The 14,613-nt window shown below is 36.9% G+C and overlaps 1 protein-coding gene across 2 annotated transcripts; it reads left to right on the forward strand.

Annotated features, from left to right (window-relative positions):
• Positions 1–3,187: 3,187 nt before the first annotated feature.
• LOC113761213 (B3 domain-containing protein Os07g0563300) lies at positions 3,188–13,044 on the forward strand. 2 transcript variants are annotated; one of them, XM_027304084.1, is made up of 13 exons: positions 3,188–3,736; positions 5,426–5,507; positions 5,695–5,793; positions 6,543–6,882; positions 6,979–7,303; positions 7,542–7,638; positions 8,017–8,191; positions 9,090–9,166; positions 9,566–9,988; positions 10,606–10,658; positions 10,765–10,878; positions 11,731–11,801; positions 11,947–13,044. In XM_027304084.1, exons 1-13 carry the CDS (start codon positions 3,597–3,599, stop codon positions 12,561–12,563), a joined length of 2,613 nt encoding a protein of 870 aa, XP_027159885.1. In that variant the 5' UTR covers positions 3,188–3,596; the 3' UTR covers positions 12,564–13,044. The 2 variants fall into 2 exon arrangements, with proteins under 2 accessions (XP_027159885.1, XP_027159886.1); XM_027304085.1 differs by having other exon boundaries at positions 10,609–10,658.
• Positions 13,045–14,613: the final 1,569 nt, after the last annotated feature.

Here is a 14,613-nt window from a genome sequence, read left to right on the forward strand (position 1 = left end):
CTTAACTATTAAGATATCATCGTGAAATAACGATTATTTTCTGTTCTATTTCAAGTTATAAAAAGGTCGATCCATTTAGATTGAAAATTATTTTAAAAATTTTCTTTAATGTAGCAATTTTTTTAATGTGAAGTATGTGAATTGAAAAAAAAATTAGGAGAATGTGTGTTTAAGACTGATAAGAAATATATATATATATTAAATTTTTTCTTAAATTTTTTAATGTCCTAACTCAAATATGTAGAATGATCATATTGCTAAATTAAATTCACATAATTAAGTTTAATGATACATATAAGAAACATCATAATAGCAGCAAATTGCACCCCCTAATTTAAGGTCCTACGTCACACGTAAGGGAATAACCATGAAGTAAAGGAACTAGATAACAATAAAGAAAACATTTTGTCTGTGTCCCATTCTAAATAACTAGGACAGAAAACTATGAAAGTTAGAAAGAGAAGATAGGCAAAATATGGATGTATCACAGATAGGAAAATTCACCAATGGATATTGGTGTAAGTGAAAGGGATCTGCATCCCTTAATTACGAGATTCCTGATTTGAAATTTATGAGAATGAAAAGGATAACGTTGGAAGAGTTTCCCTCACAAGGATTCTAACCCGACTCAAATAGAATTAGTCGCAAACCGTAAAATGGATACGAATACTTGTAATTTATACCAAAAAAAGATAGGAAATTTTGAAAGAAAGAACTCTACGAATGTCGCCTATGATCTAGAGAGTGCAAGAGACTCCAAACCAGTTCGAAATGTACGAAACAAAATAATCAACTTGATGATTGAAGCCATTTTTGTCACTAGTCTTGCTTGGACGACGGCTAAGCCGGACCAAGCGGCAATCAAAAGCATGATTTAATGGTACACTACAAGTGACTCTTTCTTGCTTGGCCGCCTTCTCCATTTTTGTCTACATTAGGAATGTGCAATTTCGGAAAAAATCGATTTACTGATCCATTTCAATATTAATTCAGAACTTCGAAGTAGATAAAAATGGAAATTGGAATTTTCGTGTTTTCGAATGGTACGAATTAGATTCAAAATTGGGATCATGTTTTACCAAATTTCGATTTCGATTTCGAATTCATAATTCAAAAACGGTAAATCTGATTCCTATTTTGAATTCAAATTTGTATATATAAATAAATATGCATATATATATATATTGATATTAATACATAATTTGTGAATTATAGTACTATAATAGTGAGTCTAATTAAGTTTTTTGTACGGAAACAAAAATTAGCATCTAATTTAGCCAGTCGAATTTGGTGAATACGGTAGTTTACCGAATTCTGAAATGAAATCGAAACGAAATTGAAATCAAAATTTGTGAATTCGAAATTAAAATCAGTCGAAACTTCAATTATCCAAATTTCTGAAAATTCTGAATTCAAAGTTTCAATTTGCCGAAATCGAATTCGATGCACACCCCTAGTCTGCATAGAAAAGTTCTTTCTTCATTTTTGTTGCTAAAGCTTTACGAGCGCTAGTTAACTAAGTTAAGCTTTTCTGTTCACATGATTGACTCCTTAATTAGTGTTAGAATTAAGCTTCAGCGTTGTTGACCTAAACATCCCCTCATTGATGGATCACTGTATATTGTTAGAGTAAATTAGTAAGACTTATTATGCTTCGATATATTGGATTATTTGATTTTTCTTATGCTACACAGTGTACGGATCTTTGTGTACATAAATTCTCCAATCTTATGTTTGTCAATCCTTTGGAAAAGTAAATTACTAATGAGAAGAACTTATTAATTAATTGATTCTTGTCCTCCATTGTCTTTTACAATCCAGCCGGGCAACCTGAGTATAATTAAAGAATAGATCATGGTCGTTTATTTCTCCAAGCTATTGTCGTTTGCAGGTGGCTATAAGTTTCTTCTGCAGCTGATTATTGTTGTTGTCGGTTATGTCTAATCTTGTTTGGAATCTAACCTATGTATTTCATTTTTAGAAAAACTAGTATTTCAAATACAAATTTACAATAACACTAATGTAAAATTTGGACCCTATTTTGCTATTAGGTTTCTTGAGTGTTTGTCTGAATTTTAAAGTAGAATTTATAGAAAAATTCTTTTTTTTTTCTTTTTTAGTTTCCTTTTCTCCCCTCCTCTCCCACCCTACCATTGATTTTCCTCTTTACTCCCTCCTACAGCCGACCGATGACATCAGCACCTCCGCGGCAACTGGCATCAGCAAAACTCTATTTTTATTTTTTTTTTTGCTTTTCTCTTTCTTTCTCTCCTTCTTCCCTGTCCCTTCTCTTCTCTCCCCCTTTCCTTCCTTCTTCCTCCCTCCCCCTCTCTCCTGTCACCTCAGCCTCCCCCCTTCTAATTTTCCTGTGCAACTCTGAGAGAGTTTAATCGATTACATAAAAGAGCATTTAAATCTAAGAGCTGGTTCGCTACCAATCAAACATAATTAATCAATATCCAAAGATTAAAAGTTTTTCATTAATTTGTAAAACTTGGTCATACATAACATATAAAAACAATAAAAGTTTATGTGATTAAACAAAATGACTTCCAATGAAAATCTCGTCTTAACCCCTATAGTAGATCTTTTGTGTTAAACCATAAATGGAGAAATAGAAAATGGAAGAAAATTATAACTTTCTCAAATGAGAGTTATGTCACGTTTCAAAAGATAGGAATGCTACCGTTAACTTCCATACCTTCTTGTATTAATAGGTACGTAGGTGTGCGGTGGTTGATTCCAAAAGGGGTTTGAAAAAAAAGAGTTGTACCAGCACCTAAGACAAAATTTCACATTTCACTCCAATGGGTCTAGTAATAAATTGCATAGTCTAGTTATTTATAAAATATTTTTTTGCATCCTAAATAAAATTTTTATTATTTTTTATCTCATATACATTATAAAAAAATTATACTAATTATTTTAAATAATTGTATCAAATAATCTCGACACACACAAGAGTGCGCGAGATTCAGTGTACACAGAAAAGAAATCGCATTCAGATAAGGTTGGAGAATTCGCCCAATGACAGCGTCGCCGAGGTCGACCAAAACTCAAACTCAAGTCATCGCCAAAAAACGACGCCGTCAGCTCCAAGACTAAAATTAACCCCTTCTTCCCTATTCATCAACGTGCTCTTTAAGCCATACTACTACATGTAACACGTATCTGATCTCATGCTCACGCGCCCACACCCACTCCCACACACACACACACACACTCCTTTCCCCACTGCGTAACAAAACAACACTCTTCTCTCTCTCTCTCTCTCAATCCTAAAACCCTCTGCTGAGGAAAACCCAACCCGTAATCAAATCAAATCGTCGCCTTTCACCTCCTTCACTTTCTCTCTCTTTCTATAGAGTTTTTAAGTTCACATAGGATTTTTACGCTTTTTTACGTTTTTCACGCTTCACCTTATCTACCACGAAAGTTTCATGTTTCGACTTGCACGACTCAATCGACGGAACACGTTTTCCTCGATAAATCTTTTTTTTTCCTCTTTTTCTTTGTCGTTTAGGTTTTGGTAATTTATTGTTAGGGTTTTTATGCGGCGGCGGAGGCGGGGTTTGTTAAAGGTTTATTAGGAAACTATGGCCGCGTCGGCGGCGGCTTCGACGGCGTCGCTGGCGAAATTTTGCTTCAATTCCAACTGCAAGGAAACTCTAGAGAGGCCGAGGAAAGGTTGGCGTCGCCGGACCGGCGAGTTTGCTGACCTTTGTGATCGTTGCGCGTAAGCCAATTTATTTCTTTTAATTACCGTTGCGGATTTAGAAGTTTTGCGTTATTTTATGACCCCCATTTTACTTGTGTACTAAGTTTTGATTTCATGTCTTGTGTTTTGGGTTTATTTTAGTAGTTTTTTTGCTGTCAAAATCGTATCTTTGGGAATGCTAAGCAGAACTAGAGTCTGACAAATGCTGCTGTTGAATTTCATTTCTCTGTTACATTTCCTTATTTTTAATTTTTTCCTGGAAAATAGTGAGTGGTGTTTCTGGTGCTTACTTGAGCTTTGACTTATTGGGCATGACTGTTGTGTTTGGAAAGATCAGATTTTTTATAGAATATGCCTCTTAGTAGCATGTTCTATGAGAGTTCAGGTTGTGATATATTTGTTCGGTAAAAAACCGTTGTACAGTTTATGTTACTATCGAGGCAAGAGGTCATTGTTCAAACGCTGTTATTACCTGAATTCCAGAAATGGGGAAAAAAATTAAAAGTTAGTGTGCTTCTAAGTAAACGAATTTAACTATGTTGGTTGCCCCTTTTTGGTTTTGAATTGTTTTTCTGAAATTTCTTGTTAGTATAAAGTTTCTATCTTGCTCTTTTCCTTTTCTCGCCTCTGTTGGTATCTGATTCTTTAGGAGTCCTGAAGATAAATTACTTAAAAATCTAGTGAAGAAAAATTCCAAAATGAGGGAATAAGGCAGTTAGGATGCCTTCCGTCATTTAACCCCAAGGGACTAGGTCAGGTTTCGTGTATTCTTGCTACTATGGGACTTGTATGTGTGGGTGAAAACTATCTCTACCTTCATTCAATTCTAGTAGACATGGTTTTATGGTTTTTTACTTGTTTCTTTGGGGGTGAAAACTGTGTTGACAGTACAAGCTACTTATTATTATTCCATGGTCATGTGTTCTTGTCATTATGAGACTTGCTGTCCTCTTGTTTAGTTGTTGGTTAATTTAAATGTATATGTCTGGAAAAGGGGGGCAAACAGATATCGAAGTATGCCTGTCTTTTTTTTTTTTATAGAGTAAACGTTGAGGAAAAATAAGGGTTGGGCTCTGGAAGGGAAGGAAATTAACATTTCCTTTCTAAAATATGAGGTGCTAAAATGGTTGCATGATATATTACATTTTTCTATATGTGGGCGTAAAGAATCATACCTCAGGTCTACTGATTCTGGAGCTTTTGTTGGACACATTTCTTAATTAATGGGTACAGCTTTTTGAAGGGTATTTTGCTGATTCTTTGACAAACATGTACAGTAGGCCAAATACATAGTAAGGTGTGCAAGAAGCTTCTTTGGGTGCACAAATAACATTTGTATGGGTAATGGCGCTATATGTCGGCTTGGTCTGCGTTATGGTGGTTGCATGCACGAGTGCAGATGCTCTTAAGGCGGCACATATCTGAATTCATGGACTTCCCACCTATGAAGAAAATTTAAAACCAATGTCACTCTGAATGTATAAGCGAAAATTTAAAACCAATGTCACTCTGAATGTATAAGCGAAAATTTAAAACCAATGTCACTCTGAATGTATAAGGGACTTTATATTCTTCAATCGTGCATCTCAGAAACTATTCTTGAATACTTTCTGTGCTTCAGTTATTTCTCTCAATAATCCCTTCATATTTCTTTAAAGTTGTCTCTATAGATACCCTGAACCTGACAAGACTTATATTTGATTGTAGTTCTGCTTATGAGGATGGAAAATTCTGTGAATCTTTTCATCTTGATGCTTCTGGTTGGAGATGTTGTGAATCTTGTGGGAAGGTAAGCCAGATATTCATTGGTTTTCCAGGATTTGAATTTAGGTTCAGGGAAACAACCACAGGACCCTGTGGCTAAGTAACTTTTGTTGATCTGTGCTGCACTAATGATGACTTTGTTGGTTTTCAAATTTGAAAGCTCCATCCTTTTTCTTCAATGGGGTTCTAAATCTTTAAATTATCAAATGCAGCAAATACATTGTGGATGTATTGTCTCTTTCCATATGTTTGTCCTACTGGATGCTGGTGGAATTGAGTGTATAACCTGTGCGCGGAAAAGTTTCATCTTGGTAAGAGTCATTTGTTCCATTTGATGGTTTCTGAATTTCACATTTGCTTGTCTATCATCTATTGCTTCCCATAGCTTCCTTTGCACTCTTTTAAGCATTAGGAAGTCTTGGTGGCAACCGTTTGATAAGGGCATAGACAGCTTAGATTTAATGATGGAAATCCTAAAAATAGGATTTATTGTCTATGTTTTAGAGAGATTTAATGAGCTAATTATTTCACCATCCTTTTACCAATTTATGACTTGAACATAACTATGATTTAGACACTTGTATTATGCTTATTGAGTGTCTATGTACTACCAGTTTACCAAGTCAAAACTTGAACATTGCTATCTTTAGACAGGTGTAATGAGGTTAGTAGCATAAACAGCTCCCCTGTATAAAAATTCATCCACGGAAATAAGCACTTGTGATTGTTAACTAGTAAAATAGTTGAATTGGCATGATATTTTGGCCAATAATTTATTTTTTAGTATCTGTTTCTGCTATATCTTTTGACACCTTAGAATCTCTAAGCTTGCATAAGTTTAAGCATATGAAAGAGTAGCCTCTTCATCTGATTTGTTTTGTCTGATTTTCCTCTAATTATGTAGTTCAGAAACTTGTTTAAATTAATAATTTTGAAAATTCAGTAATGCTGTACTATCCATGACTTGAATGTTTAAACCATAATCAGTATTTCTTTCGTATCCTTTCTCTAAGATATTGTTTTGCGGTTCTCATTTTTTTTCTTGTCATCTGTCTTGTAGACGCCAAATCCAGCTTGGCCTCCGCCTTCATTGTTCCTTCCTTTACAGCCTGAAAGAATTAAAGATATATCTGTCAAAAATTGGAGTCCGATAGCCGGTTCAGGTCCAGTGCCTTGGCGTCAAGCTCCTAGTTTGTTCAATGGTTCTGCTATCCAATCTGAGTTGCAGCCAAGGGTTCCCACACCAATTGAATTTGATGTATCAGGTGGGGTTGATAGGCTCCAGCTTAATGAAAGATTATCTTCCTCTTTGGAGAAGAAAAAAAAGGAGGAATCTTTTGAAAGGTTCATGAATGGGAGCCTGAGGATTTGTTCTTCAGAATTTGGGAGTGGCACTTCTGGTAATTGATTTCACTGCTCAGAGATGTACTTGAATTACATAGTACATAGATATAAGGAATTAACATTATGTCCACCAATGTAATTCTTTGTTGCAGGAGCCATGGGTAAGGAGCAATCTTTTCCCTTTTCGAATGCTTCCCCTCAAACTGGGTACCCATCAACTTCAGATTTCAGTGTAGCTACAGCTCCTGCATTGGAAAATGGAAGCAACAATCATACTAAGGTATCTGGCACTCTTATTCAACAGACAACCCAGCCAACACCATCTGAGAAACGACCTTGTGGTCACAACCCAGCAGATTCGTCTGAGGGTCAACCACGCAATGGACGGGCCAGACCAGAGGTACGAGCACGGAGTCAATTGCTTCCTCGTTATTGGCCCCGAATAACTGACCAGGAGTTGCAGCAGATATCTGGAGAGTATCCTTATGATAGAAAAATCTTGATAAGTTTTTGTGACACCTTTGACATTGCTTTAGTTTTGGCTTTTGGTTTATGGTTGGGTCGAAACTTTTACTTTTATGCAGACATGGCATAAGCTTTCTCAAAGAAGCATTTAGTTATCAGAAATTGTTAATGCACATATAATTTTTAGATGCTTGAGTTGACAAGCTGACTACGGCAGTTAAGCATCTTGTTTTGACTTAACTACATCTAGTTCAAACTCGGTAATTACACCTTTGTTTGAGAAGATGCTAAGTGCAAGTGATGCTGGCCGGATAGGGCGCTTAGTGCTTCCCAAAAAATGTGCAGAGGTAAGTACTTATTAGGTGCTCAGCTTTCGAATTTTTAAGTGTTTCTGATCTTTTGGTTTTCTAGATTGGATGTTCTTGGCATTTTGATTGTAAATTAATTGTTTTCTAGATTGGCATCTGTACACTGTAGCCTATGTTTGGGTTGTATGTAAATGCTGTTAGCTGAATCTTCATTTTCTGATGTGCTACACTGAACATTGACTGCTGTCAGCTAACAATGTCACCAAGTTTTGAAAGTATATGACTTAAACTTTTTACTGCCTGGAAGTGTTACTTACTGTTCTTTATTACTTGTTAGATGGGGGCTTACTTAGAATTTTCTGTATAAATATTACCTTCTTGTATTCATTTCTGAGAAACATATGTACTATGATGTAGGCCTATTTTCCACCAATTTCTCAGCCAGAGGGATTGCCACTGAAAGTACAAGATTTGAAAGGGAAGGAATGGGTTTTCCAGTTTCGGTTTTGGCCAAATAACAATAGCAGAATGTATGTTCTAGAAGGGATAACTCCTTGTATACAGTCTATGCAATTGCAAGCTGGTGATGTAGGTAATTATTATTGTTCAGCACTTTGAAATCCTTGAATATTTCCCTAATACCACGTGGATTTTTAGTTCTTTGCTTATGATTAATCATGGAACCTGAGAGCTAAATAAGGTTTTTCATTTTTTTTCCATGTGGGCTGGAATGGGAATGGGAATGGTCAACCACATGGTAAACATCTATTGTTGTCTGATTCTAGAATCATATTCCGGTAGCCGTGCATTGTTTGGTCAGAACCGTCATTTTAGTTTCTTCTAATTAAGTATCAATTCTCTTACAACTGGTATCAATTTGGAAAGGATATTAAGTGGTGTTGCATGGGTGCTTTTGAACAGTGGGGGACTGAGAAAGGTTAATAATTCTGCTTCTTGTAATGTATCGTACTACCTCTATTTCAACTATCATAAAGCATGAACATGGACGACAAATTTTTGTACTTCAATAGTATTTTCATAATAATTAACTATTTGATGCTAATAGCTTCTCCCATCCTTTTTTCTTTCAACTTTTTTCCTACCTTTACTTTTTCCCCATGATTATTTTATTAATTGCACAGATGTAGGGTGTGCCTCTCTCATTAGTGTTGAATCAAGTGCTGAGAGCATATTTTGTCATTTTCTTGCATTAATTCATAGGATGTAGTATTTGGAGAACTATATCTTTGTGTATAGCGAAGCATGTACTTAATGCGATTCTTTCTTCCACTGTTGCATTTTGCCACCAAATCCACCCTTCTCCCTTGTACTCACAAGAAAAAAGAACGCAAAACCTCTCACCACCCACCCAAGAGAGGAATGAAAGAGGAGAAAAAGAAAACATGAGTGCAGAATTAGGATATTTGCATTTTTTTGTATTTGTATGCTAAAATATCCAGACACTAATGATATGTGATCAAATGATTCAGTAACATTCAGCAGAATAGAGCCAGAAGGAAAGTTGGTCATGGGTTGCAGAAAGGCTTCATGTGCTCCATCAGATCAGGTTGGTCAATTTACTACAAAATGCAAAATAGTGCTCTTTTCCATGTTTATGATATCCTTAATTCATTATTTTGAGGATAGATGCACAGTGCTGGCTTGGCTTGTTTTCTGTTTCTTGTTGGCACATATCAGTAACCTGGCCTATAAGATTAAAGCTTTCTTAATTATTCTATTAGCATACAACTGGTGCATTGGATTCCTTTTATCACATAATTGTTGTGGACAGGGAGGATAAGACTGTGATTTGCAATATATTAAAATTGTAGAACTTTCCACATGACTGCAATATTTCACACCAGAACTTGTCTTAGTTGTTAACTATTATGGTTCTGTTTTTCGCTAGATTGATCTTTCATTAAGAATACAGTGTCACATATTATGACCTTTTTACAATATACAGGGAAATGAAGCTTCTAATGCTGGGCAAGGATATTCTTCAAACGGGGATGTTGCGCCTAAGAGTAACAAAGCTGGTGAAATAACAAAACCTGGTGAACTAGTATCAACTAATTCTCGTATGAAAGGCTACTCAGCATCATCCAGTTGTCCATCACTAAATCGTGCTGCAGCAAAGTCGGGAAGTACTTGGCCAGAACTTGATAAACGAGTGCATGTAGCCAAAGTAGTTGAAGCCAAGCCTGCAGTCCGTAGTAAGCGAAAAAATAGCACTTTGGGTTTAAAAAGTAAACGCCTTAGGATTGAAAATGAGGACATGTTAGAGCTGAAAGTCACCTGGGAACAAGTTCAAGGATTGCTCCGCCCACCTCCTAATAAGGCTCCTAGCGTCTTTGTTATAGAAGGTTGTGAAATTGAAGAGTATGAGGTATTCAAGTTGGTCTGTTTAGATTTTTCTTGTACTTAAGCATTGAAGCTGGCTTTACTTGATTTGCTTTTCTATTTTGAAAGTTTTAGATAGGCAACCATTTTCATCTGTTACCTGCCTTATTTTGTGTGTGTGTATGTTGATATAGCTGTTTCTTTTGAGGAAGCACATTGTAGAATTTTGTCATGCTGTAAGTTCATGAAAAAGCACACCCTTTTTTGCGCCATATAGCTCATACGTGCTAGAAGCATACCAAGAAGATGGTAGGCTGGAAAAAGAGATTAATGGGTAGTACATTGAGGATGCACTTTTGAGTCTAATGTCATGGTTTTTGAGCATTTAGTAGCTTTAGTTAATGCTGCTTTATTCGTGAATGAGTTCATTGAACTGATTGTTGTTGCTGACATTTCTTAACAGAATATTTTGTAATTGCTGATATCATTGTCCTGCATGAAATTTTTAAAGAAAATTATACTCAAATTTCTAGAAGTTCTCTAAATTGATTCTGCTTCTTTGGTCATCTGTCAATGCTTCCTGATAGTTGCTAAGTTAACTTAACAATGGCTCAAGCTTTTTAAGGATTTTGAAATTCTGCATTCTGACTTCATTCTCTACAGCAGGACGCACCAGTTATTGGAAGACCTACTATTCCTGGTACTGATCATCAAGGGTAGGTTCTCTATGTGCTTCTTGGAAAACTGGAATTTTTTTTTGACTTCTGTTGCTATGATTTTATACAGGGTAACATGCCCATTTTTTTAAATTTCATTTTGCAGCAAAAAGATTCAGTGGGCTCAGTGTGAAGAATGTTCTAAGTGGCGCAAAATACCAGCTGATGCTCTTCTTCCATCAAAGTGGACATGTTCTCAGAACTTGTGGGACCCTGAGAGGTATGGTGGACAACCAAAACTATGCTTTCTGCTTTGAGGGATTGGCTGTTTGGATGCAGCAGCTTGTGGCTGTTTCTCCTGTTGTATTACATGCATTCCAGCCTATGATATGATGCTTTGCTTAATTAATGATTGTCATTGTGATCTCCCACCATCATATGTAGTTACGTGTCTATTTGCTTGTTCTTTTGCGGTTCTTAGAGAATAGTGATTCTGGGATAACTCTGATAACACCTAGTTATGTTTTAAAACCAAGTGTTTTTACTATTGCGGTGACTGCAGAAGCTCTCCTGTAAAACTGAAATGGAGTTGAGTATGCTCTTTATCCATGGTAAAATATTGGTCTCAAGTTCAGTAAGGAGGCATGTGGCAGCTGAGATTAACCTGTCTTAATTGAGTGATAGACCTAATAGAACTTTATTGTGTTTATTTAGTCCTATGGATATGGATTAATACCATGTCTATATCACCAAGAGAATCTCAGAGTTTATACAGGCTAGTTTCTTGACAAGTTTGATGTGAGCTGGTGATAGTTGTTGCTAATATTGGTTTCTCTGGCTTGTAGAATATTCTCCTTCCCAGTCCTTGCATCTTTCAAGTTCAATATTCTTGCCTCTTAAATCAGATCTTTGGCTTTTTAAAAAGTATATGACCCATTTGTGATTTTGGACCTGATAGATTATTAAGTTCAGGCTAGAATATTTTGTCTTATAACTGGTGCAGGACATTGCTCTGTTTGATGTGAAAAGGTTGCAATGTATCTCACTTTATTTGGCACACTAGCCTAGAGCTCCATGGTACAGTGTGTGAGCTTATCCTGGAATCTTACTGATTCTTTCAACTTTGTTGCAGATCTCTCTGTTCAACGGTTCAAGAATTATCCATGGAGAAGCTTCAGGACCTATTACCTGCTATTAGCAAAAGTATGAACTTTTTCTTGTTTCCTTCTTCTCATTGCATCAAAAACCCCAGGTCTGTTTCACCCTTGAGGAGCCTTAGTCTGCTAGACGAGTGCTAGTGTTGTCATGATTTGTTAATTTCCAAATAAATAATATTACTCCTTTGCAGCTGCTTCTAAGAAGATAAGGGCTCCTAAGCAGGATCCTGACTCAGTTGAGGCTTTGGAAGGGCTTGATGCACTTGCCAATCTAGCCATACAGGAAAAATCAGGGTCCTTTCAGGCATCCCAGGCAACAACAAAGCACCCGCGCCATAAGGCTGGTTGTTCGTGCATTGTTTGCATTCAACCGCCAAGTGGAAAAGGACCCAAACATAAGCAACCATGTGACTGCATTGTCTGCAAATCCTTGAAGCGTCGTCATAAAACCATGATGTTGAAAAAGGAGAAAAATTTAACAGAGAAAATTCCAGAAACGAGTGACCAAATGCTTAACATGCAAGAGTTGCCTGAACAAGTGCCTAATGGCCTTGTGAACAAAAGTCCAAAGGAGGAAGTGGTAAGTGATGAGGGTTGTATTGACAACCCTGATGAGATGTGTTCTGCATTGCCATTTAAAGGTCAAATAGACCTCAATATACAGCCAGAAAAGGAGGAAGAGTTGTCGCCTAGTTTTTGTTCTGGTAACATCCCAAGATCGATGCTGGAGACTCGGGAGCGGCATAACAGGCAGCAGAGGTTATCAGCTTCTAGTGGTAGAGGAAGTTTAGTTGGCAATCAGACATAGCAGGATGCAGCTGGACGGACAAATTTCAGTAATATTGCTCTTCATAGCAGTTACAAGAGAACTGAGTGTGACCTGCGTTGGTCTTCATTGAAAGAGACAGTGGCATCGTTGTCACCAGCCTGATGAAGTGTCTTTCCTGCTGCCATATAGGGGAGTACCTGAACTACTTTTTTGGTGGAAGAGGCAGGTCTAACTTAGTGTACATTCATCTGCTTTTGGAATTACATATTTGTATATAAACTGGTAGGATGTAGTTCTATCGCTGCAAAAACAAGTGGTACATTTTTCAGGTAACTATCTGGATATCGTGGCCTTCCTTTGCTCGTCTTTGCTCGGTATGCACTTGGAGAGGCTGTGGTTGAAGCTGCTCCTTATGTGGTTAGGAGCTTGCTTTACCGCCCTTAATGTGAGAACATACTGCCAGTGTAATTAAAGCATGATTTTTTTTTTTTAATTGAGTACAGAGCAATTGCGTTGTTTAGTCCTATTTGCACTTGTAAGTAAGTTATATTCTAGAATTTCTTACAAGGAGGATATAGACGGTCTGCCAGATAGATTGCTTGATACATGGGGTAGGCCATGTCCATTATACTGGACCGGCTTCTTAAGGTGCTTTTCTGAAGCACGCATGGTATCTCTTGCAAGTTGCAACAAGAGCAGAGAGGTTGTCTTGCAGGATTCGTGGGCAATCTTGCGTCTCTTAAATCGCAGACGCAGGCATTATCCCAAAAACGGATAAATTATTTCACAAGGTAGTAGATAGCGGATCAATTATCTGACTTTTTATTTTTTTTAGGTAGAAAAAAGTTCGGATGAATTTAGCTCTGGTGGTTATCGCTGACAAACTTTTGAGACTATAAGTTGCTTATTTTTGTGTTTTTTTTGGGGGAGTGTTTTTACAAATAACTCGTGTTCGCATCAGTTATCTGAATGAGATTGCTCCGTTTGGCTGGAATTTTTGGTTGTTTGACTTGTGAATTTGGAACTATACTTTCTAGTTCTGTTGACCATAATTTGACAGATAAAATATCTGTGTGACTAGTATTTATGCCCATCGCTTAATGTAGCAAAGATGCTACTCTCGCACTTGCAGGACAACACCATGAAATTCTTATACTATCTCAAGAGCAGTGCATTCAAATGCTTGATCATGGTGCTAATTTATCAAGTGTTTTGGACGGCAAGGTGCTACAGTGCTAGTCCACCATTCCGGAGATATATCGAACACTTAAGTGCAACTATTCTACTGAGGTCAATGCCACATTCTTCGGCAAGTTGTGCCAGCCGAAAACTCAAGATTCCCCGGTTATATTTTTATCACATCTCAAGAATTTCCAATTGGGAGGTCTTTGCAGGTCAAGAATTCCGTTAACATGAAAAAGAAAGATATATAAGAATCAAAGCATGCAAGTCACACTGCAACAGCTATTTCAACGTAGACATTAATCTTCGTGCTCCTCTAGTTTTAAGATTCTCCGATACCACAATGGTAACTGGCAAAACATGTGTGCTGGAAGGCAAAGCAGTTGACACACCTAACCTAACAGTACATGGTTGGGAGGCCCAAAGGGTAGCAAATCTGGAGGGAGCAACTGCCACCAAGGAAACCTCAGAGAGGGTCATAGAAATGACATCAAATTTTACAACCATGCCAAGGATGGACAGCGTGGGACAACCATGCCGCTGTAGTTAGGGCCAAGGATGGACAGGAATTTAAAAGCAGCTGAAAATTGAGGTAAAGCTTTTTCTTTTTTTCTTTTTTTTTTTGTCGATGAACTTAGATAAACAATATTAACATATCAGATAAATATTTCCTATAGTTCATGCAAGTTAAATAGACAAACGAGCAGTTTTCTGAGTTTTACATCAATTAAGCTCCTTTTGAGCTCTTCATTCATTTACTTTTATTGAAGAAAAATATAGTGAAATTTACATAATATGCTTCATATCTTTACAACATATACTTGTGTTTAAAGCTTGTAGTAAGATCCCCAAATAGGGTTTGTTCAATCCCGTCGCCCTAATTAGAAGGAACCACCAAATCTTTGGC

This window comes from Coffea eugenioides, chromosome 2 (assembly GCF_003713205.1).
Source record: "Coffea eugenioides isolate CCC68of chromosome 2, Ceug_1.0, whole genome shotgun sequence".
Taxonomy (NCBI): domain Eukaryota; kingdom Viridiplantae; phylum Streptophyta; class Magnoliopsida; order Gentianales; family Rubiaceae; genus Coffea; species Coffea eugenioides.